Raw genomic sequence first — 22,825 nt, forward strand, 5'->3', positions numbered from 1 at the left:
TCGAGCCCCGTGTCGGGCTCTGTGCTGACCGCTCAGAGCCTGGAGCCTGTTTCGGATTCTGTGTCTCCTTCTCTCTCTGCCCCTCCCCTGTTCATGCTCTGTCTCTCTCTGTCTCAAAAATAAATAAACATCAGGGCGCCTGGGTGGCGCAGTCGGTTAAGCGTCTGACTTCAGCCAGGTCACGATCTCGTGGTCCGTGAGTTCGAGCCCCGCGTCAGGCTCTGGGCTGATGGCTCGGAGCCTGGAGCCTGTTTCCGATTCTGTGTCTCCCTCCCTCTCTGCCCCTCCCCCGTTCATGCTCTGTCTCTCTCTGTCCCAAAAATAAATTAAAAAAAAAAACGTTGAAAAAAAATAAATAAATAAATAAACATTAAAAAAATTTTTTTTAAATGCTTATTTATTTTTGAGGGGGAGAGAGAGAGAGAGAGAGAGAGAGCACAAGTAGGGGAACGGCAGAGAGAGAGAGGGAGAGAGAGAATCCCAAGCAGGCTCGCACTGTCAGCACAGAACCTGACGCGGGGTTTGATCCCACGAGATCATGACCTGAGCCGAAATCAAGAGTCGGAAGCCTAACCGACTGAGCCGCCCAGTTGCCCCGATGATATTTTTTCTCCAAAACAGTAAAATAAGGATGTTGTTATGAACTATATTTGTTTTTTCTTTAATATTTTCAGAGACTACGCTTAAATGCATTTTAATCTAAAGGTTAATGTTGCATTAATAAAGGGCAGCTAGGGGCTGTAATTGTAGATGGCCCGATACAGTCTTTTAAAACCTCTTTAGCTGGCAAGAGGGATATTATTAGCTCTGTATATCATTAAAAGGCCCATGTTTGAACCAAGTAGTTCTTATTAATTTAATTATTTAACCAAATTTGCAATCATTATGACCCCTCTCAAAAGAAAAATTGTATTATCAATATATTTCCCATCAAGTATTCCTAGGAACTTACAATTATCTATAGATATATTCATGCTCTGAATGAGGTCCTTCCTGCATGCTAAATATTTTATTTTCTTCATCTGATATCCTTTACCATCGAAAGATGTTTTATAATACTTTGGGAAATCCAAACTCTCGTTATCTCAAGTTCCCGGGCATCAGCTCAAAGGAAGGTTATTTTGATATATTTAAGGCATGCCGATAATTCCCACACATGTTTTTTGTCTGTGTAGGAGCCCAAGCAGACACTCTCCCCCTGTGGTAACGCGTGTAAGAGATTCACTAACTAAAAATAAGCACGGCTCGGTAATCATCGAGAATGATGTGGTAAAAGCGGGAAAGGTTAAGGGACAGTGATGCTGATGAGGAGGATATTAATAAAATGTGGCCTAAATTGCTCTTTAACTAAATCAATAAATCCCAACCTAGAATCTCCAGGTCTCCAGGCACCAAGGAAGGTAGTCATGGGGGAGGGGAAGACAGTGTCCTTCGCATCATTTCAATACATTAAGAGCTTAATAGATATCTTGCATTTTTCTCTCCATGAGGCTTCTTTACCAAAGCCCACAGCCTCTCTGGTGGAGGAGGAATCCGCTCGGGGCCGCGGGTGTTAGCCCTCTCCTGTGGGCCGGAAGCCACGCATTTGACTACCTCTAAAAAAAAAAAAGCAAGGCCTTATTTTTAATATGGTCAAGAATGCAAGTATAAGGTTTATAGAGTAAAATGAGAGGGACATTTCACGTTGCAAAGTTTAAGAAGCAATGGACTAAATAGGGACGCCTGGGTGGCTCAGTCGGTTGAGCGTCCGACTTCGGCTCAGGTCACGATCTCACAGTCCATGAGTTGGAGACCCGCGTCGGGCTCTGTGTTGACAGCTTGGAGCCTGGAGCCTGCTTCGGATTCTGTGTCTCCCTCTCTCTCTGTCCCTCCCCCAGTCGTGCTCTCTCTCTGTCTCAAAAATAAATATTAAAAAAATTTATTCTAGAAGAATAAGATAGACCCTGGTTATTTGAGAGCTAATATAATCTTCACTCCCAACCTCTTAGGACACATCACTGTGTTCTCTCTTCCCTGGTGCCTTACAAATCAAGAGCCACCCAGAGAGACTAAAAGTTGTCTGTGAAGGGGCTCCTGGGTGGCTCAGTCAGTTAAGCATCTGACTTGGGCTCAGGTCATGATCTTGGGGTTCGTGGGTTTGAGCTCCAAGTCCGGCTCTGTGCTGAGAGCTCAGAGCCTGGAACCTGTTTCAGATTCTGTGTCTCCCTCTTTCTCTGCCCCTCCCCCACTCATGCTTTGTCTCTCTCTCTCTCTTTCTCTCTCTCTCTCTCTCCCTCTCTCCCAAAAATAAAAACATTAAAAAGAAAGGATCGCCATGAATCAAAATTGTGTCTCCCTCTCTCTGGGCCCCAACCCACTCGCATTCTGTCTCTGTCTCTCTCAAAAAAATAAATGAACATTAAAAAAAAATTAAAAAAAAAAAAAAAAGGATTTCCTGTGCAATTTCACCAACGAAGGGACTACGGCTCTGACAGGTGGCGTCTCAGCACAGAGGCAAAGGAAATAGGTCCCCTCATCAGCCTCCTTAGGATAAGCCCTCCAGCTGGTTCTACCACAAAACCAGAAAACCCAAATAAAACGGATGTCTTTAAAGAGCTACCAGATGCTTTAACAACCTAGAAGGTTTCCATGCATTTCTTAACTTTTGAATCCCAGGAGCTGGAGACAAAACCCCTCCAAGCATTTACTCAGCTGTCTTTCCAGGACAGCTTCTATGCTCTTGACTCTCTAGAACCCTCCACGCCAGGTTCTTGCGGCCTGATGGCTTTAGGTGAAATGCAAGGTCGTGCCGGGTTGATTTAGTGTATTATTAGCTGTTTATACAGTACTGAAGCGGCCCAAGACGGATGAAAAATGACTTTCCGATCCCAGGGAATAAATCAGGGCCAGCAAGTGAATCCACTTAATACTTAACTTTAGCCAGTAAAATATTACACCTGTTATTATTCAGGGCAAACACAGTCCCTTCCATTTGTTTATTGAGGAAACAATTTATTTGAGGACATTTGATTGCAATAGTGGAGCCTGACTTGGGGGTTAATCCCAGTTTATCGATGCAATTAAAAGCAGTGTGCGTTGTGTCTCATATTTATTATCTGGAGCTAGAATGTTGACAGAAACCGGGTGTCGGGCCCGCGTGCTTGAGCGTATCTGTGGTGTGTGAGGTGCGAGGTGGGGGCCGCCGGCTTGGGCCCCTCGGACATCACTCTTTGTTCTTTCCGTCAGCGTTTGCATAACCTAATTGGGGCAAGGCTCTAATTTGATTTTACTTGGAGTAATGTGGTTCCGAATTGTTACATAGATCGGCACTGTTTGGTTTCTTGTCAATGATTCATGGTATTTTAGCGCCCGGCAGACACACACATCCTCGCCACACATCTGGCAGCATCCCACAATGAGCCGGGTGGCACTCCAGCCCCTCCTGCCTCCCCAGCAGCTGGATGCCTGGCCCCCGCTATCTCGGATTTTGCCAGCTCTGGCCTGAGTCAGTTCCCGGGTGCCTGCCCCGCTCGTCTGGCCACAGCCCCCTCACAGCTCGGAGGGACCTGTCTCCTGGGAGGTGTCCAGAGTGGGGAACAGAAGGTCTGGAGCCCGCGACCACCCGCCCCCTACTAGGGATGCGGGGTCTGGGGCAAACCAGCCAAAGCCTCTGTTTCCTCACCTGTAAAATGCGCGTAAGACAGCCCGTGGCAGCTGCTGTCCTAGGTTTGCCAACAATCTAAATTGCCACTTCTCCACTAAGCTTCTACCATGTTAAAAAGAAAAAAAAAAATCCCCAAGTTAAAAAAATTCCCTTATAATTGAAAATAAAATTTTCACAGGTGATGAAACGGAGACCCAAGGAAATTAAGCAAATCGCCAAGGAAACAGCTAATTAGGTGGTAAGCCAAGGCTAGAACAGGACTAGTCACCCTTCTGTGATGTAATACAGAGAAAAATAAGATTTGGATAGTTTCCCATGAGGCTGGACGTCCTTCTCCTCCGGGGGGATTCTGGGAAAGACGGTCCATGGTGCGGCCAATTGGATAAATACAGGCTGTAAGTCTAATTCCCACAAAGCGTTATATTCCTCCTCGTTTTTTTTTTTAATTTAAAAGCTTATTTTGAGAGAGAGAGAAGGAGCACACGCACGAGCAGGGATGGGACAGAGAGAGAAGGAGAGAGAGGGAGAATCCCAAGCAGGCTCTGTGTTGCCAGTGCAGAGCCCGACGTGGGGCTCGAACTCACAAACTGTGACATCATGACCTGAGCCAAAACCAAGAGTCGGATGTTTAACCAACTGAGCCACCCAGGTGCCCCTCTTCCTCATTCTTATACATCATTATATATGATTTGATGGTGTTTTCTAATTGTTTCACATGCCCACTTTGTTCTCTTCCAAGAAGGAATTGAGCACAGAAAGGGAATTTTTTTGAGACAGAGAGAGAGGGAGAGGGAATCCCAACCAGGCTCCCCAGTGTCAGCATGGAGCCTGACGATGAAGGGCTTAAGCGAAGGAACCGTGAGATCGTGACCTGAGCCAAAACTGAGAGTTGGACCCTGAACCGACTGAGCCACCAGGCGCCCCCGGGCTTGCCGCCTTGGATCCCGTTATACAGCCCATCTGGGTTCCAGAGACAGAAAACCTGCAGCTGTCACTCCAAGCAGGCGGGCGCGGAGTTCCTCTGCCCCAAGCCCAGGGAGCTGCCCCCCACAGGCGGTGCTGCAGAGAGCGCAGTCCGAGTGCACGGTCACTCATCGGCAGACCACACGCTCTGGGGGACGTTGAGGGCTCCCGCGTCCTTGGCTGCCCATCTGAGGCCGTGGCTCTGACCACCTTCAGACCGGGCAGTTTTCCTCCAGGCACAGCCCCGACCCCAGGGTGGGCGAGGGAGCCAGGCCGACCTCTGCAGGTCTGCTTAGTGCTCTCCCGTGGCTGAGGACTGTTTTCCCCCTTAACCTACAGTAGACAACCGCAGCGGATAACCAGAAAGAGGAGGTGAGCAGAGTTTGATTTCAGGCAGCCAGACTTCGGGGCTGCCCCTTATGGCCCCGGAGGAAGCCGGTCTGCGGGGACGGCTGGTATTAGAGCCGCCTGGGGAGCCGGCAGAAGCGTTCGGATCGCAGGCTCCCACCACCCCGGTGTCAGGCAGAAGTGGGAGGGAGGGGGCCAGCAGCTCCACCCGATCTGAAATCCTCCTGTCCCCTCAAAAAACACCACTGCATTAAAGACCCACATCCTCCCGTTAAAGAGCCAGCCACCCTCTTGCCGGAGAGCGGGTCCTCCGCAGAGGGCAGGCTATAGATGAACCGGCTGGGAGTCGGGGAAACAGGCCCAAGCCTGGCTCCCTACGAAGTCCTTGAGCTCCAGGCTCGAAATGCTCAGTTCTCCCACCACCCAAGCCAGCTGTGTCCCCACAGCGAGCAGGACGGGTCCTGGTTTGGGGGAGAAAATTTCTGTGGAAATGCGCCCCTCTCTGCCCAAGCTGAGGCGAGGGGCTGGGTCACCTTTCCCCTTCCTCGGTGGGTCTCATGTTCCCTCTTTCAGGACACAGGCCTTGAAGAGGAAACGGGGGTCTCTCTGCTCTAGGGGGAGAAACCTGAGGTGAGCGGGGAGCTACTTGGAAGGCTTCCAGGTTTCCAGCCCCATCCCCACCTTGGAAGGAGGGAGAAGGAGGGGGAAAGAGGGGGAAGGAGGGAGGGACGGAGCGGGGAGCCAGGCGGGTGAGTGGGCCTCCGGAGCGGTGAGCCGAGGGATGCGCGCAGGGGCGCCGCTGCCCGGCATTGGCGAGGGCACCCAGGAGTCCGAATCCAGGGACCGTTCCGACCACTGTCCCTCTCCCCGCTCGCGGGCCCTGCCTCGGGCACCAGGCCACTGACCCTCAGGGCAGCTGAACAGAGGACCCCGGTGCCCACGGGGGCAGGAAAAGGCGGCGGACTCCGGTGGGCCCCGGGGTGGGCTGGGGGCGCGCAGGCCGGGGAGCGCACGGTGGGAGGCGCCCGCACGCACAGCAGCCCCCGCAGTCTTCCTGGGGAGAATTAGTTGATTGGTCAATGAATTAAAGAAAGGTGGGTCCCTCCCGGGTTGAACCTGAGTTCCGTGACAGCCGTGGGGTGGCTGTGGGGGGTCAAACGCCGTGAGGGAAGGTCCCCCGCACCGCCGCCTGCAAGGAGGGCGTGCGGCTCCCTGGCAGAGGTCGAGGGGGCCCTGGGGAGAAGCCTGCGCGAAGGCCATCCTTTTGAAAAGTGATTTAAAGTCTTGTGAGGCAGCAAGTGTGGGGGTGCGGGCAGGAGTGGAAAAGAAGGTGCCGGAGGGCCTGGCCTGGCGGCCTCGGCTCCGCCAGCGCGGCGCTGGGCCCAGGGGGCGTCCAGGGGCACCTGTGGGGACGCGCCCTCGCGCCACCAGCGAACCCCACGGTGGCAGACCCCACGGTGGCGCCGGGCTCCCCTGCGCGGTGTCCTCACCGTCCTGCTGGGACTAGATGTAAAACAGAGAGAATCACAAATAAACGCTCCGGGTGGCGGAAGGCGCCCACCTACCCGGGAGGGGCGGCCAGGGGACCAGGGGGCGCATTCCGGCCAGATATTAAAGACGGATGAGGAGAGAGTAGTTAAAACCCACATTATATAGTTCTGTCGGGTATAAAATTGCATTGCTGACCCATATATTCTAACTGGAAACGGACTCGAGTCACTTAAAATATTGCAACGTCGATAGGACTAATTAATTGGAAATAAGAAACGAAAGAATACAATTAAACGAGAAGAGAATCATTTTCTAATTTAATAGAGGGACATTTATAAAGATCACAAGCTAAAAGGCATCGAATGATTCTATCGACATTCTATTAAATCAGCCCCCGCGGCCCCTGGCAGCAGGCGAGGGAGCCGGGGCGGGCGCGGCGGCTCGGCGGGGTTCGGTGCCCCCGCCATCGGAGCCCCAAACCCGGCTCCGCTTCCCACCCGACACCGGCGCTGCCCGCACCCCTGACTCCCTTCTCCCGCCGCGGCCCGGCCCAGCCACTTGCTGCTGCCCCGGCCCGGAGCATCCCGCCCGCTGGCGAGTCCTGGGATCGCCCAGATATTACAACACGATTACTAATTGGAAAATGAAATTGTCAATAAAGCATCCCCCCACTCGCGTACACAATATCCTTAAATATTAAAGATATTTTATTAGACCCATTTCCTAACAATAATTTATTGCAATAAAACAGACACCACGGGTCCCCTTAAATTGTCTTTTCATAATGAATAAATTTAAGCAGGCTAATTAATATATAAACTAGCCCAATTTGTCAAGTTGATTTGTATTTTAGTTAATTGTGAAAGTAATTACCACACGGTCAAATTAACAGCTTTCTGGAAATGACCAAGCCTGAGGTTTTATTTCCTTCCTGGGTGAAGAAAATTCATTTTTCCAGGCTCTTGATGTGATGAATAAAAGTCATAAATCTGGGTGATTGGTGCAGGCAGAGACTAAATGGCTTCATATTTCATTTTAGGTTTAATAGAAATATTCATGCTCTGTTTTAATGAAATTAAATTGAGGGGGGATGGGGTCGGGAGGCGACAGTGGCCCAGGGCTTAAAGGGACAGCACACGTTTTCCGCCCCCCTTCCCCGCCCGCCCAGGCCAGGGCACGGAGGTCACCTCCATCAGACAGGCCGATCTGCTGCTCCCGCCTGCAGGGAAAGGCCAGGCTCACCTGGCCAGCTCACCTGGGGCACAGGTGGGGGCGGAGACACAGATCCCCTACCCAAGTGGACCCCCAGGCAGCCCAGCTCCCTAGCCCACGTGCTTGTGGAGGTAACCAGGCAAGGTCAGGGTCAGCCTTGGTTGTAGGTGTAAACCCGGCCCACAAATAGTACCCTTGCCCTGTCAGCACTTGGACACCCCCCCCCCACAGTCTGACATCCGCACTCTTGTCCCTTCTGTCATCTTGGGGGAATGCGTATGTGGGACATGCAGGCACTCTGAGGCCCCTCCAGGCCCCCCACTTACACTCTCTGCTTCCTCCCCCCTGCAACATCCTGCTGGGCTCAGGACTTGCTGCCTCCGCCCACCTCACCTGGCCTAGAAGGTGACAGGGTCCTCACGGGGACTGTCAGGGCCCAAGACATCCGACCCAAAGCACTGGGCTGCAGGGGCCTCCCTTCACAGAAAGAGGAAATCTTCAGACCCAGCAATTTTGCCATATTCATTTGTGTTGGTGCTTAGAGGTTAGGAGGCCATGCTGTCCCCCGCCCTGGGGGGGGCGTGTGGGGTCAGTGGGGCATCCCTAGGCCCCCCCTGACGTCCTGGCCCAGCAGCCCCTTAATGGAGCTGGTCTGTGACTTGTTGATTTCCCCTGAGCAAATAAGGCTTTGATGCAGTTCCAGCAAGAGTGGTTAGCTGATGGGTTGACAAAAACTAATCAGCTTTATTGGGAAACAGGTTAAGGGCACAGGCGTGTCAATAATTCTCAGCCTGACCCCCTCATGCATTAACCGAGGCAGGCTGATTAGAGTAAGACCGGCTCGCATTCTGCGCTGAAATTGCTTTCATAAACTCACCATTATTAGCAGTCGATGCGAGCAGCTAATTTAGAGAAGACATCCCAGGCACGTCACATCTATCATCCGGGTTTATGTATCATTATCTCATTTACAGAATGTCGCAGTGTAATATGTGTTTTTGGCAATAGGCTTGGCCCCGCGCCTGGATCGCGCGGCTCTTTTTAGCGGCACCGCGGGCCTCCTTCCCCACGGCCCGGCCTGGAACCCCGCGCGCTCGGAGCCGGGAGCCCGAGGACGCGTCCCGCGCGGGCAGGGAGGCCTGGGGGCCACGCTGCCCCCCACCTCCACCACCACACCCACGTGCGCACACTCAAAAGGCGCGTGTACAGGCCCCGCACACACGCGGTCGCACGCGTCACTCGTGCGCACGCGGCCGGCGCGGCCCTGGAGCGCTGCCCGGGATAAGCTTGTGCTCCGGCCTCGGCAGGTGCGAGCTCGCCGCTCTGCCCCGCCGCCCCCTCCCCGGAACTGGCCCGGAAGGCCCCTCTCAGCCGCCGCCCCCCCCCCCAGGCTCCGGGGGCGGCGGGCCTGACCTCCCCTGCCCTCCCGTGGGCGGGCCGCTCCCCTCCCCTGGCGGCGGCGGCTCCCCGACCCAGATGCGTCCCGGCGGCCCGGAGTGGGCCACCTGTTCCGCCGGGTAATTATTTTAATGTAAGGGCCCAGCGTCTTCACCGGGTTCGCGCCTCCCACGGCGACAGACGGCGGAGGCCGCGGAGGCTCTCAGCCTTTCAGTGGAATTTCCCAGATGGGCCGGGGGTGGGGGGGAGGCCGGGGCGGGTCACCAGGGGCCGTTTAACGAGTTCATTAGCCAAATTATCCTGCCGGCCGCGCGGAGCCCGGGGGGACTGGGGGAGGGGGCGGGGGCAGGGCCACGGGCTTTCTCCGCCCCCCGCCCTCGGTCGGTCTGGCGGAGCCCGCGGAGAGGGGCCTGGGCGCCCGACAGGGGACAGCCTCACGGGTGTCAGGGAGGAGGGACCCCAGACCCAGGGCGGCCGCGGCCAACCTTCCGCCTCTGTCAGCCTGATGTTCCACAGGCAGGAGCCCAGTGGGTCAAAGGCCAAGTGGGAAAAGCTTATTAGAACCCCGCAGTGAGGAGATTATAACATAATAAGCAGTGTGGCTGACCAGGTTATGGCGCAAGGCCCCCCACGGGACTGGGAGTCAGAGCGGCCTTTTTGCTGTGGGGCTTGGAGCAAAGCGCCTTGGCTTCTCAGAGACTCAGTTTGCCCATCTGTAAGACGGGGACACCGGTACGTTTGCAGGTACCATCCCCGTCGGACGGGACGGTGCCAGAAGGTACACTGAGGCACAGTACATGCTGCCAGTGCTCGGCGACCCGGCAGGACAGCGGGCACTGAGGGCCAGGCCCCCCGCAGAGGCCACTTCAAATCTGGCCTGGGGGGACACTCACTGAGGGGCCGTTAGCTTCAGATTCCTCTTGGGTAAAACGTCCCACGGGTTCAAGGGGAGGGCAGGCGGCGGGTTCTTCCACCTGAGCCGTCGGGCCGTGTGGACGGGGTGTGATGTGAGGCAGAGGCTGCTTGAAGGAAGGCGCCCTGGGAACGATGTCCTGGGCAAGTCGCCACATCCCACTGGCACACCGAACCCCCCTCCCCCGCAAGTCCACCCAAGCCTGAGATCTGCCCTCGGGTCCTGCGTGTGCACCTGGGGGAGGACAAGGAGAACTTGACCCCAACACCTGGGAACACCCCCTCCCCAGCTCTGGGAAATGAGAAGGAATTCATTCTCCTCTCTCTCTCTCTCTCTCTCTCTCTCTGTCTCAGCAGCTTCTGCTACCTCAGCACTCCTAAAGAGACCAATTAGTGACGACTTCCTGCCATTATCCACCGTGGACGTGGACGCTACCGTGCTGCTATTCGGCCAGAATTGGAGTCCGAACGCACCAAACAGTTCATGTACCAAGCAGTATCTGTTGTTATCTGTGCCCCTCCCTGTACCCCCTCCCCCAGGTCAGTAGTGACAGGCCGGGCTGGGGCGGACACCGGCCCGTGTGGCTGTGATCTTCTCAGTGGCAGATTTGCTGGCGTGAACTCAACCACCCTCTCCTTCAGCGGGGTGGGGGAGGACCTCAGGCAGCACGGTCCCCGACCTGCTGCGGGGGCTCTTTAGAAAGCGAGCCTTCGATGACTAGACACATGCTGTAAGGGAGCCAGGAAGGCTGGGCTCCTCCAAAGCAGGCGTGCGTTGTGTCCAACCCTAAAATAAGAAGGCCCCTGGGCCCAGACTCACTGCGAAGCGCAGGCCAGCCGGCAGCGTGTCTGGAGAGGGGTCGTGAAGGCAGCAGCGCTCTGGAAAAGCTGACTTCGCGGGGACGCGTGTTCTCTCCCTGGTCCCTGACACAGTGTGAGTGAACCTGCGACACAATGAAATTGAAATCCTCCAGCAAAAATACAGGCTACTTCCCTGGGGAAGACTGTTGTCCCCCCAACCTGATTAGAGGGACTGCGGGAGCTCCCCCTGCTCCCCCCACTTCTTGGGGGGGGATTGGTTTCTCTTTGTAATGCAGAGCCCCGAAATTGTGCAATAGAGAGGCTGGAGACGCCTCCAGTGTTCCGGTCAGAAGGAAGCCTGCAGGTGGATAAGGCCTGCCTCGGCCCCCCCACCCAGGGCCCAGCGCTTAGCCCTGCCCCCCACCTCACCCCTACCCCCAGCACCCCGACAGCCAAGCCCGTGCCTTCTCTTTGGTGTCCATGGACGCTGGGAGACTGCCCAAAGCCTGAGCATAAAGCAGATATTTTTGTATCTGGAGGAAATTTCCAAAAATAGAGGGCCCTTGGGTTGCTGAACTTTCAGGCATTTAAATCCTGCGGCATCCTCCTGACCTCTTAGCGAAACCCCAGCAGTGATCCCCGCCCTGTTTGGGCCGGGTGTTTGCATCTAGGGCTGGGCCCCGTGGACAGGGTCAGACCTGTAAGGGGCGACTTGAAATCCAGGTGTAGACGGCGAGGCCGACCAGGAGGAGCCTCCAGAAAAGGCACCAAGCGCCTCTGGCAGGCCCCACCTGTGGTTGGAGAGGCCGGTCGGCGGGGTCCCACCCTTTCCAGGCCCCTTTAAAGGCGGAGCGCCCCCGGGTCAGGAAGGCGGTCGGCAGATCAAAGGGCAGCGCTACAACGCGATACCTTTGGCCCTCGGGGCTCTGCTTGGGGGGGGGGGGGGAGGGGCACCTGTGCGGATCCGCCCCCCCCCAACCCAGCTCGCCTTCCGGTGACCCCAGCCACACACACCCCCACGCTCGGCCAACCCCGGTGCGCCCCCCCCCCCACCCCGGACCCCAGGCCTGGCGCACATCCCCGCGGAGGCTCTGCCCACAGGGACTACCGGGGAACTTCGGGCTGCACCCTGTGCTCCAGCGCCCAGTGCCTCCGAAGGCGAGGCGGTCTTCGGGTGGATTATTCTGGACTGGGCCCACTTCACAGGGAAGAAAGCAATATGTAAATGATAATGATGCCTGCCTCCCACCCTCTGAATATGCGGGTATACGGGTTTTATTCCCAACCTCGCATGTGTTCAATTCGGAAAGTGAACAGATGTGCATTAGGAACGCTTTTTTCGTTTGCAATTGTTGATATAAACCACCAATTCTCCTTTCTAAGTAGTGGGAGGAGGGCGGCCCGCAGGCAGGATTCAACGTCTTAGAGGGAGGCTGTGTGGAGGCAGGGACGTCGTGCGGGCAGGGCAGGGGCTGAGAAGGGACACGGCAGAGGACTGTGCACCGGGTAGGCCTTGGCCGATCGGAAAATCGAGGGTCCCCCCAGGTGTCGAGGGCGGCCTGCCACCCCCCGGCCGCTGGAGAGGGGAGTCACCGGGAGACTGGGCTTGGGTGTATGGCCAGACCTTTGATCTCTCGCTAGGGCCCTTCACCAGACGCAAGCCCTGCTCCTGTCTGCCCCAAACCGTCTTCAAAGCCAGCTGGGCTGGGTCCATACAGATGCTGGAGACAGGAAGAACCCCAGCGGGCTCAGCTTCACACCTCATAAACCACACAAAGCCCCCACACTTCCAAGACCTCTCCCCTCTCTCTGTCCCTCTTTCCATACAACTGCACAGGAAACCTCCAATATGTATTAACTTTTCAACATTCACAGAGTATATCATTTTAAAGCCCTTTAGCCCCAGAGAGACCTAACCCTGACTTTTCTAAACAAAGAAACAGAATCTATAAAAATAACAGAGCAGTGACATCCAGAGTCACACTGCAGTGGAGGGGTGGCCCGGACCAGGACCCAGAGCAGGCTGAGCACCACTTGGATGCCTCCCGGGCGCCCCTGTAGGGGTGTGGGCTCCAGGGTAAACCCTGGTGAACTTTTCCTGAAGGGGGGCGGGTGCCCACCCCCGCATTCCCCGACCAGTCTGCTTTCAGGAAGTGCTCTCAGCTGGTCTCGGGGAGGACGGGCACCAGCCTGGGATTTTGAGGGGCTTAGGAGCGTGGTTACTGTAGAACAAAGAGGGGTGAAATGAATTCCTCTGGGAGTTCTAAACACCAGAATGATTTTGTTGAGGGAAATGGGGAGATTTATTGCGTATAGCCCGCACACCTGTCCTCAACTAAAACAGCCCTGGTGGTGGGTGTTTCAGGGAGAAGAGAGGGCAGCAGGCTCTCCAAGATCAATCTTGGGGGAGTTTCATTAGTTTCATTCGCTCCCCTCCCCCAGCCTCCTACATCACTGTCCCCCAAGCCCAGGAGTCCTGCCCCAGCACATGGAGGAGGGGAGAGATAGAGAAAGGCGAGTCAGACTTAGAGAGGGCCACAGTCAGAGGTGGGGGCCAAGACTGCTCTCTCCTGGGGAGGCACATCGACAGCCAAGATATTGTTACTGTCCCTCCAAGGGGGAAGGGTTTCCTGCCCAGGACAGATGAGAATCTCGTGTCTCTTTCGCAAACCCTTCTCCCCCGAGGGGAACGGATAGGCACGGAGAAACAGGGCTAGGGACACCGGGAGTGTTGAGGGCGGCCGGTGAGAGCTGTGTGGCCCCTCTGGCAGACTCAGTCCCAAACAAATAACGGCTTACAGGGGACAGGATTCTCAACTTCTTTGAACCTGTACTGAGTGTTCCCCTCTCTCCCTGTAGAGGCAGGACTGCATTCTCATCACCCAAAGAGATACCATCCAAAGACAAGACAAACACCACGTAAATGCTGTCATTTCTATTTACAAGTTATTATTGGTTTTTGCCGAGCCATGTAACACTCAGTCCCACTGCTGTCCTCCTAATTCCCAGCTAGTCTGTGTGTCTGGGAACTACCCTGTTTTAATGAAGAAGAAACTCGGCTCTTGCCAAGAGAATCACCGCAGTCCACTCTTGCCAAGGCGAGAAGCTTTTTGAAGGGAAACTAAGCGATCCCTATACTTACCTTAAAAAAAAAAAAAAGGCAAAAAAAAAAAAAAACCCAAAAAACCAACCCTCTTGTAGCAACCTGATCTGCTAATTTTAAAGTTTACTTGCCCTGGTTTTTCCTTCCTCCTCTGCCCTTCCCACAGCCCCCACCCTGTCCCTCACTCCCCTCTCGCCTGCTCAGGAAGCTGCCTTCCAGAATGGAACCCCCCTCCTGCGTCCTCTCGCCAGCTGGGCAAGATAACTAGGTCTAATGGAGCTATTGACCAAGCCTCGTGCTGGTGACCGCTCGACTCCCCGACCTGCATGTTGATTCTTTCGGCTGCAGAAAAGCCCTTGGAAGTGCTTTGACTGTAAATATTTGAAGTGTGTGTATGGGGGACGGAGGGGGTGGGTGGCTGTGAAGTCTGGATTCTCCCTCCGCTACCTTGCTCAGCCAGGGGGGGCGAGGTTTCCGCGCGATTTCCCAGGCTGCAGGTAGCAAGAGGACAGAGGCTGCGTTTTCCTGCCTGGGGACGAAGCGGGGGGTCGGGGGCACTGGCCTCCGGAGGACTCTGCGCGCCCGCGGGCTTTCCAGAGCCGGGGTGGGGTGGGTGCTGAGTCTCGCACGCCCGAGGGTCGCCTTCCCAGAGAAGAGGAGCGCTGTCGCTGAGGATCCTGTCAAGGGCAGGTGGGCAAGGTCTCCCAGCGGATCCAGGTCCTGGAGGCCGCGGGCTCGCGGATTCCGTCTACTGCGCCTCGACGGGGCAGGCACTCAAGGCGAGGACTTGTGGAAGGCACACTCACGCGCGCACACACAGCACCTGAGACGCACGGAGTAGAGAAAGTTCCACCTGCAGAGGGCTGGCGGCAGGGACACGAACCGCCCCTGTGCACCCTGGAGACCGGGAGCGGGGCTTGGGGACCCGTACGGCCTTCGCTGTGCTGCGGCCATTGTGCAAAGCAGCTAGATCTGCGAGCAACGTGGGCTCCCCGACGCAGGAGTGCACAAACTCAAGTGCGGGCGAGGAGGCGCGAGAAGACGCGGGCCACTGCTCTAGGTGACGCCGAGCCCAGAACGGGACAGCGTGTGTCAGAAGCTGGACTCGGGCAGCGGGGCCCACACCCGGACCCGGGGGTGCCACGCCCGCAGCCCCGCTCAGCGTTCGCGGGAGGGCGAGCGGGGTCCCTAGGCTGAGGCTCCGGGTCTGGCAAGCCCGGTGGCAGTCTCCGCCCCGCCATCGCCGCTCGGCGCCCCGGTTGTTTAGGACCCCGCGGCGCAGGGGCGGGGCGGCAGGCGGCCGGGACGGTGACAGGTGCGCCCCTCGGCCAATGGCGGGGCCCGCGCCCCTCCCCGAGCCCCCGCCGAGCGCGCCAATCCGCGGCCGCGCTGCGCTTCAAGTGCGCGGAGGGGCGCGGGTCCCCACTACGGCGCCAGCGGCCTCGGCGCGGTCGCCCGAGGGTCCAGCGCACAGAGCCGGGCTCCCCGGCCCGGCGCGTCCGGGCACTCGCCTGCGAGTTTGTGCAAAGCGCGTGCGAGCGCGGCCCGGGGCGGGGCCCGCACGGAGGAGGCGCCCGGACCATGGTCACCCTCGGCTGAGTTTCCGGCGGCGACTTTGATTATTGGCAAATAATCACCATAACAATACCGCACCCTGGGGCTCGCCACCACCACGCACGGAGTCCGCGAGCCCGCACGCGGCCGCGCCACCCGCCGCCCGGCCCTGCTCGCCAGCCCCACACAGGCCGATGGAAAAATCCAAAAATTTCCGCATCGATGCGCTGCTGGCCGTGGACCCCCCGCGAGCGGCCTCCGCGCAGACCGCGCCGCTGGCCCTGGTCACGTCGCTCGCGGCCGCCGCGTCTGGCCCCGGGGGCGGTGGCGGCGGCGGCGGCGGCGGCGGCGGGGCGAGCGGCGGCGGGGCGAGCGGCGGCTGCAGCCCCGCGTCCTCGGAGCCGCCCGCGGCGCCCGCCGACCGCCTGCACGCCGAGAGCCCCTCGCCGCCGCGCCTGCTGGCCGCGCACTGCGCGCTGTTGCCCAAGCCCGGCTTCCTGGGCGCGGGCGGCGCGGGCGGCGCGGGCGGCGCGGGCGGCGGCGCGGGCGGCGCGGGCGGCGGCCCCGGGGGGCCCCACCACCACGCGCACCCGGGCGCCGCCGCCGCCGCCGCCGCCGCCGCTGCAGCCGCCGCCGCCGCCGCCGCGGGGGGCCTGGCGCTGGGGCTGCACCCCGGGGGCGCGCAGGGCGGCGCGGGCCTCCCCGCGCAGGCCGCGCTCTACGGCCACCCGGTCTACGGCTACTCGGCGGCGGCGGCGGCGGCCGCGCTGGCTGGCCAGCACCCGGCGCTCTCCTACTCGTACCCGCAGGTGCAGGGCGCGCACCCCGCGCACCCCGCCGACCCCATCAAGCTGGGCGCCGGCACCTTCCAGCTGGACCAGTGGCTGCGCGCGTCCACCGCGGGCATGATCCTGCCCAAGATGCCCGACTTCAACTGTGAGTACCGCGCAGCCCCCGGGCCCGGAAACGAAGCCAGGGGAAAACGGGGGGAGGGGGAGTCCTGGCACACGGTTTTCCCCGCGCAGCCTCGGCCGCCGGCCGCCGCCTGCCTCTCGCTCTCCGCTGGGAGAGCGCGGTGGAAGCGCCGCGAGGCCGCCTCGGCTCCGCCCGGGGCCCGCGAAGACTCGTGCGGACTGCGCGCGGTGGGATCGGCGGCGAGTTACTGAAATGGCCACGCGCGGGCCCTGCTTTCTTTCTCTTCCTCTCCTAACGGGAAGGGGCAGTGGAGGTGTGAGACTCGAATCTAATGATTAACCGGCAGGCTAGAGAAGGAAGTGGTGAGGGAAGGCGAGCCGAGGAGCACCCGAGTTAGGCTGGCCTGGGGATTGAGGCCCCCCGGAGCCAGGGGCTTCTCTCCAGGGAAACGGACTTGACTTAGGTACCGCATTCTGGGTTCTGGAGGGACCCCCGGTCCCTCCCAAGAGGAGAGATTCAGGAGCACAGAACAAGAAATGGGCTTCAAGAGGCCAGGGCCGCAAGGCCAGGTCCCTGGCGACGCTCAGGCCGTCTGCGGGGTTGAGCCTGCCTCTGTGAGGGCGCCTGGGCCGCCGTGTGATGCCCAGGAAGCAGATGGCCTGACCCCAACCGAGCGTCGACGGTGCGCTCCTGCGGAAGGGGAGATACGTCTCTTTCAGTACTCCCATCTCGGGGACTCTGGGTAGCAGGTGCCCGCCCAGAATTGGAGGTCCCCAATACAGAGCGAACTCCTCCCCAAGGTAGGAGCAAGGGAGGGCTGGCCACCCCCACCCGGAGGAGAGCGGCGAGACTGTGGGCAGGTGGTACACCTCCAGGAGGCCTGGGCCCCCTCGTCTTTCCTGGCCCGAGGGCAGGCACCCTGGGCTGGCGCTCCGGGGAGTCTGGGTCTCCTGTCGGCTCGCCCCACCGGGGCTGCATGCGCAGGCTGATGCATAAGACTTTACGCTTTCAGCTGCAGAAGACCCAAACAAAGAGACCCCATTGTTTCCTTCTGGGTGGATGTGTTCAGACTGGGGAGATGCAGGCATAGGAGGGGGAAAAAAGCAAAAAAGAAAACAAAAATAAGCACTTGGCAGAATTGAGATCCCTCTGCTAGAAGCCGTGGTTGTGACTAAACAGAGAAAAGCCAGGACCCTGAGGCTGGAGAAGTCACAGCCAGGTGAGAAAATCCCTGCGTGTGCACTGTTGGCCCACAGCCCACCCCAGGCGTTTCCCAGCTCAGCTCCCACAAGACCCTCATGGCCACCGAACGGCCGGCCGGCGGGAAGTCAGCCCATCCTGATCCCTACAGGGAAACCTCCAGCTCAACTCTTGTCTCACCTCATGTCTGAACCTGCTGATCCCGGGTCAGCCAAACCCAGGGCACTCTTCCCGGGCCTGGTCGCCAAAGCCTCCAAACCCCTGCTCACGGAAAGCCACCCCATGGATTTCCCCTTATGATCTGCATCTCCCTCGGAGGGGGCTGCTGGCCTGCACACAGGCCTCCCCTGGGCACTGGGTCCCCTGACCACGGCCGGGGGGGGGGGCAGGGGTTGTTCTCCTGGGCCTGCGTGGAACTCAAGGTCGCTCAGAAAACCGGTGAAAGCCACATCCCTTTGCCAACACACTTCACCCATCCCTGATTCCTAATCTTGACCCAGAGGTAGCAGAGTGAAAACCCAGGCAGCTTTAAGTTTAGAACAGAAATCTGAACGCCGAGTCCTAAAGGGCAATAATAAGCCGGCCAGGATGCCGGCGTCTGTCCTGAGGGTTCCTCTTCTGGTCGCTGGAAAACCTGTTTGGTTTCCTTAATAGGTTGTCTCTGCTGTTGGATGGCATGTCCCAAATGGTCCCTTTGGAGCCAGTGTTTTAATTAAAGTTCTAATGTATTGTCAAGTTGGGAATTGGGGCCTCATTTAACTAAAGCTGGGGGCGTGGGCCTTCCCGTAAAGCAAATTGCCCACCCCGGGGGCCTGAGCTCAGCCGCTGGACTGGCCTCTTTTCGTCCCTTCCCTTTATTGTCTAACACTTGTCAGGCTCCTGGGACATCAAGGCAGGTCGCATTTTGAGGTCACAAAATTCTCTGTGATGTAACCTTGTGAAATTATGTAAATACAGCCAGGGGACCTCCTTGAACACTGGAAAGCCGGATCCCCCCCCCCCCCCCCCCCCGCCCCCTTTGCCTAGGCCTTCCATTTGCAAAATGAGACTTGTTCTGAAAAGGCTTCCAGTCTCCCTGGGCTCTGCCCCTCTGCGACCTGGGTACGGGGCTGTCGGGAAGAATTTTCAGTGGGGGAGTCTGGTGAATTCACATGTTCGGGCCCAGGATTTGGTCCTTCTCCGGCCTTCCTCCTTTTTCCTTTCCCCCTTCTCCTATGTACTTAAGGAGGTGGCAGTGGGAATCCCACACCAGTCCTTTGCTGGCTGGGAAGAAACGGGACTGGTGATTCCTGGGACCTGTCTCTTTGAGCTTGGGCTGGGGGAGGACTCAGTGAGGAGTGGGAGGAGGAGTGCCCCTCTGGCCTCTGCTTCTGGCCTGTCCACCTTCTTCTACGCCGCCCACCGGGTGCACAGGGCTGCTGTGTGTGAGAGACTCTCTTTAATCAGAACGCCCAGGCCCTGGGTTAAAAAAAATTTGGTCCTGTTAAATCCGAACTTGCGTGGCTCCACCTGGCATCCGGAGCCTGGGCTCCAGGGCCCCCTCCAGGCACACCCGCGTCCCTGGGGAGAGGGCGTCCACACTGAAGGCAGAGCGGTGAGGCCCTGGGCTGGTGGGCCGGGCAGCAGCCTTGCACAAGTGGCACAGGGCGCATTGGGTGGCAGTGGGGGCGGGAGGCCTGAGCCAGACTTCCAGTGTCATGCCCCTCTCTGTCCCCAGCCCAGGCGCAGTCCAACCTCCTGGGAAAGTGCCGTCGGCCCCGCACAGCCTTCACCAGCCAGCAGCTACTGGAGCTGGAACACCAGTTCAAGCTCAACAAGTACCTGTCGCGGCCCAAGCGCTTCGAGGTGGCCACCTCGCTAATGCTCACGGAGACCCAGGTACACAGCCCCCCCCCCCAACAGCTCACCCCCTGCCTTGTCACCTGTGCACCCCTGGCCCTCTGCTGGCCTGAGCACCTGGAGGCCGGTGGGGGGGGGGCGGCTTTTGGACCCTTAGGGGGCGGGTTCCTGTCCCGGGAGAGTTAGCATCCACCCTGCCAGGGCTCACTTACCAAGCCCAGAGGTCTGATTCAGTAGGTTGGGCTGAGACCCAGAAATCTGCATTTGAAGGACACTTCACCCCCTCTTCCATTCCGAAGCAGTGGTCCCCAGGCCACATTTGAGAAATTTTATTCCAAAAAGAGAGCAGGGATGTGTACAGGTTTACAGATATGTCCTCGAGCTGCTCCAGTCCTATCTGGACAGTGCCAGAGCACCCCCAGAAAAAGCCTCCTTGGAGCCCCCCAGCCCCACTCTGGGGGCGCTGGTGCCTGGGGGGGGCACCCCTTCCCCTGAAGCCCACTCCTGGGCCTTGTGAGGACCGGCGTGGTGCAGGTGCAGACAGGACTCCAGAGAGAGGACCCGTAGGGATGGAGTGGCCAGTTTCTTACGCCGTCTTGTGCCCTCAGGTGAAGATCTGGTTCCAGAACAGGCGGATGAAGTGGAAACGCAGCAAAAAGGCCAAAGAGCAGGCGGCACAGGAGGCTGAGAAGCAGAAGGGGGGTGGGGGCGCCAGCAAAGGTGGCCTCGGGGAGGACAAGGGGGACGACGAGCTGCTGGGGCCGCCGGCTGCCGGGGACAAAAGCGGCGGACGCCGCCTGCGGGACTTGAGGGACAGTGACTGAGGATGACGAGGACGACGACGACGAGGACCCCTTTCCCTACAGCAACGGCACGGGAGCGCACGCCGTCTCCTCCGACTGCTCGTCTGAGGCCAATTCCCCACCCCCGCGGCCCAACGCACCCGGGCACCAGCCCCCGCCCCAGTAGGGGCCCCGCGCCCCAGGGCAGCCCCGCGGCCCCCAGGCACCAGCCTCTGCCCCAGGAGGGGCCCTGCGCCCCAGGGCAGCCCCGCGGGCCCCCCCCCCCCCCCCCCACCCCCCCCGCCTCGAGGCCGCGCGTCCTGGGGCAGGTTCGGGCGCCGTGCCTGTCTGCTCTCCCAGGGACCGAGAAAGAGGGAGGTCCGACGGGTGCACCCTTGAACTCCTGTCCTTTTTAATTTAATTTTGGTTAGTGTTGGGGGTGCTGTTTTGTCAGACGACCTGAGCGCCACCAGGGGAAGGCCCCCACTCCTCCCCCCACTCCTCCCCACTTCCTGAATGGAGAAGGCCGGGACCTACAGTGTTGGACGACCTGGAAAACTTGAGTATTGAAAAAGGGAAACTGTTTTGTGCTTACCTATCTGGGGGGAACTTTATGTCACGAGCTTTCAAACTGCTGGAAATCTCAAAACTGTACCGTCTTTATTTTTGTACATTGTATTTATATATATATATAAAGAAACGACTACTTATGCATGCTAAATTATTATTTAGCTTCTCCCATCGCCCACGATGGAATGTAAAATAAATTGGTTTTTTACTGGATGAGAGCGCAGATCTTTGGGGGGGGTGAGTTAGGAAAGCGGACTTTACTATTTTTGTTTTTGAAATGAGGGGTTGGGTGTTATTCCACCGACCGAAGGTGCAAATCAGACTTGCAAACCGGTGGGAGGATCACCTCCCTCTGCGGGCGGGGCGGGGCACGGCCCCGGGGCTGGGGAGTCGCAGGTGCGACAGGTTGGTGAAAATACCTGCGACCTGGCGTCCGCCTGTCCGGATGCGGGGATCCAGGAGGGTAACGGGACTCGGTGGGTTTACTTTCCTATCTGCTCGAGGATCTCGCGGCACCGGCGCTCCAGGAAGTGGAGACGCACCATTCGAACGTTTCGGCAAATAAGCCTTACCACGACTGGACGATTCACCGGCAGGCCTTTGGGGTCCGTGTGGCCTCGCGTAACCCCGGGCTCGTTCCGGGGCCTGCCTCCCGCAGAACTTTCTGGGTCCGGCCGGAAACGTTTTTCTGGGACCCGTGCAGACGTCCGCGGCGACAGCGGCGGCGACAGGATCGCTTGGCGCCGGGTCTGCGACGGCTCCGGGTCAGTAAACCTTGCGGCGTGCGCCCTCGGTCACCGGCCGGGCCCGCCGCCATGTGCCGCACACATGCCCCCTGCACCTGCGCCCGCCGCGCCGGCCCGGTGGCCCCTCCTGGGCCCGGAGGAAACAGGCGACACGGCCCGCCTCGCGTGCCCTCCCCCGTCCTCCTGTGGCTCGCGCGGCCTCACTCGCCGCCGCCGGGCGCGCGGGGAGCGCCCCTCCCCCTCCCGCTGATAAATGAGTTCAGGAGGGCCTGGCGTTTCATTTGGGTGATTACCGCGGGCCAGCGGGGCCACTCCTCTGCCTCAGGGCCGGGGTGAGATTAATATCCTCTCTGGCAGCTCATTATCACCCCGGGCTCGTTCCATAAAATGCAACGTCAGCCGAGGCCGGGCGCGGCGCTGCCAGAGCCGGGAGGGAGCAGCTGCCGGCAGGGCGCGGGCCTCGGCCGCCTCGGGGTCCAAAGGTGCTTCTGGGGACCGGGGACTGGGTTTGCAAGCGGTGGGGAAGCCAGAGGGCCCCGAGGAAAGGGGGTGGGGAAATTGGACAGGGGTGGGGGAGGGAGAGAAGAGAAAGAAATGCCTTTGGGGGTTAAAAAAGCCCCCACAAAACCTCCGCAATCTGTGGATCTGGCGTCTCCATTCCTAACACGCTGGTGAGGTTCACTCCGCAGCGATCTCTTCCCCGGCTGGCGGGCTTCGGCCTGGGGGTCGGGGGGGGGGGGCATCCGCGCGCGGGGCTGAGCCCCCCGCGCCCGGGGTCGGTCCGCTCCCCCCACCCGACCCGGGCAGGAGGGGCGCTGGAGGCGGGCGCGCCCCGTGACCCCGCCCTTGCCCCCCGGCGGAGCGGCCCGGCCGGGGCGCGGGGACTCGGCGGCGGGGAGGCCCGGCCGCGGCCCCGGCGTCTCCAGCCAGCTGCCTAATCGCGGCGGAATTTATCTCGCTAATAAATTTAATGATCAATTCGTTCTTGTCAGCTCTTCCCCAAATCAATTATAGCAAATTTAAATATAATCACTGGCTCATCCTCACCCACTCGGGGCACCGCGAACAATTCGTTCCGCCTGATCAACGGCCGGCGGGCCCTGCTCCGCCCGCCTCGCGGGGCGCGACCCCCACCCCGCTGACCCCGCGAGGCGGGGGAGAGACTCGGCAGCCCCCCCCCCCCCCCCCCCCCCCCGCCAAGGACCCCCGTTTCCAGGACCCGCAGCCCAGGGGGAGACGAAAGCATTGGCTTCAGACAAGCCGGGCTTATGGCGCCGGCCTCCCGGCTTTCCACGGGGGCGAGGGCGCGCCGCGCAGGTCCTGGAACCCCGGGGCCCAGGCCCCCCGC

The 22,825-nt window shown here is 59.1% G+C and overlaps 1 protein-coding gene across 1 annotated transcript; it reads left to right on the plus strand.

The window, feature by feature from the left end:
* The first annotated feature begins 15,288 nt into the window (after positions 1–15,288).
* On the plus strand, positions 15,289–20,438 carry MNX1 (motor neuron and pancreas homeobox 1). The gene is given in 4 exon segments (XM_058723644.1): positions 15,289–16,361; positions 19,258–19,418; positions 19,988–20,199; positions 20,201–20,438. Coding segments are annotated over 4 exon segments (1,263 nt in total). The 5' UTR covers positions 15,289–15,619; the 3' UTR covers positions 20,349–20,438.
* Positions 20,439–22,825: the final 2,387 nt, after the last annotated feature.

This window comes from Neofelis nebulosa, chromosome 4 (assembly GCF_028018385.1).
Source record: "Neofelis nebulosa isolate mNeoNeb1 chromosome 4, mNeoNeb1.pri, whole genome shotgun sequence".
Taxonomy (NCBI): domain Eukaryota; kingdom Metazoa; phylum Chordata; class Mammalia; order Carnivora; family Felidae; genus Neofelis; species Neofelis nebulosa.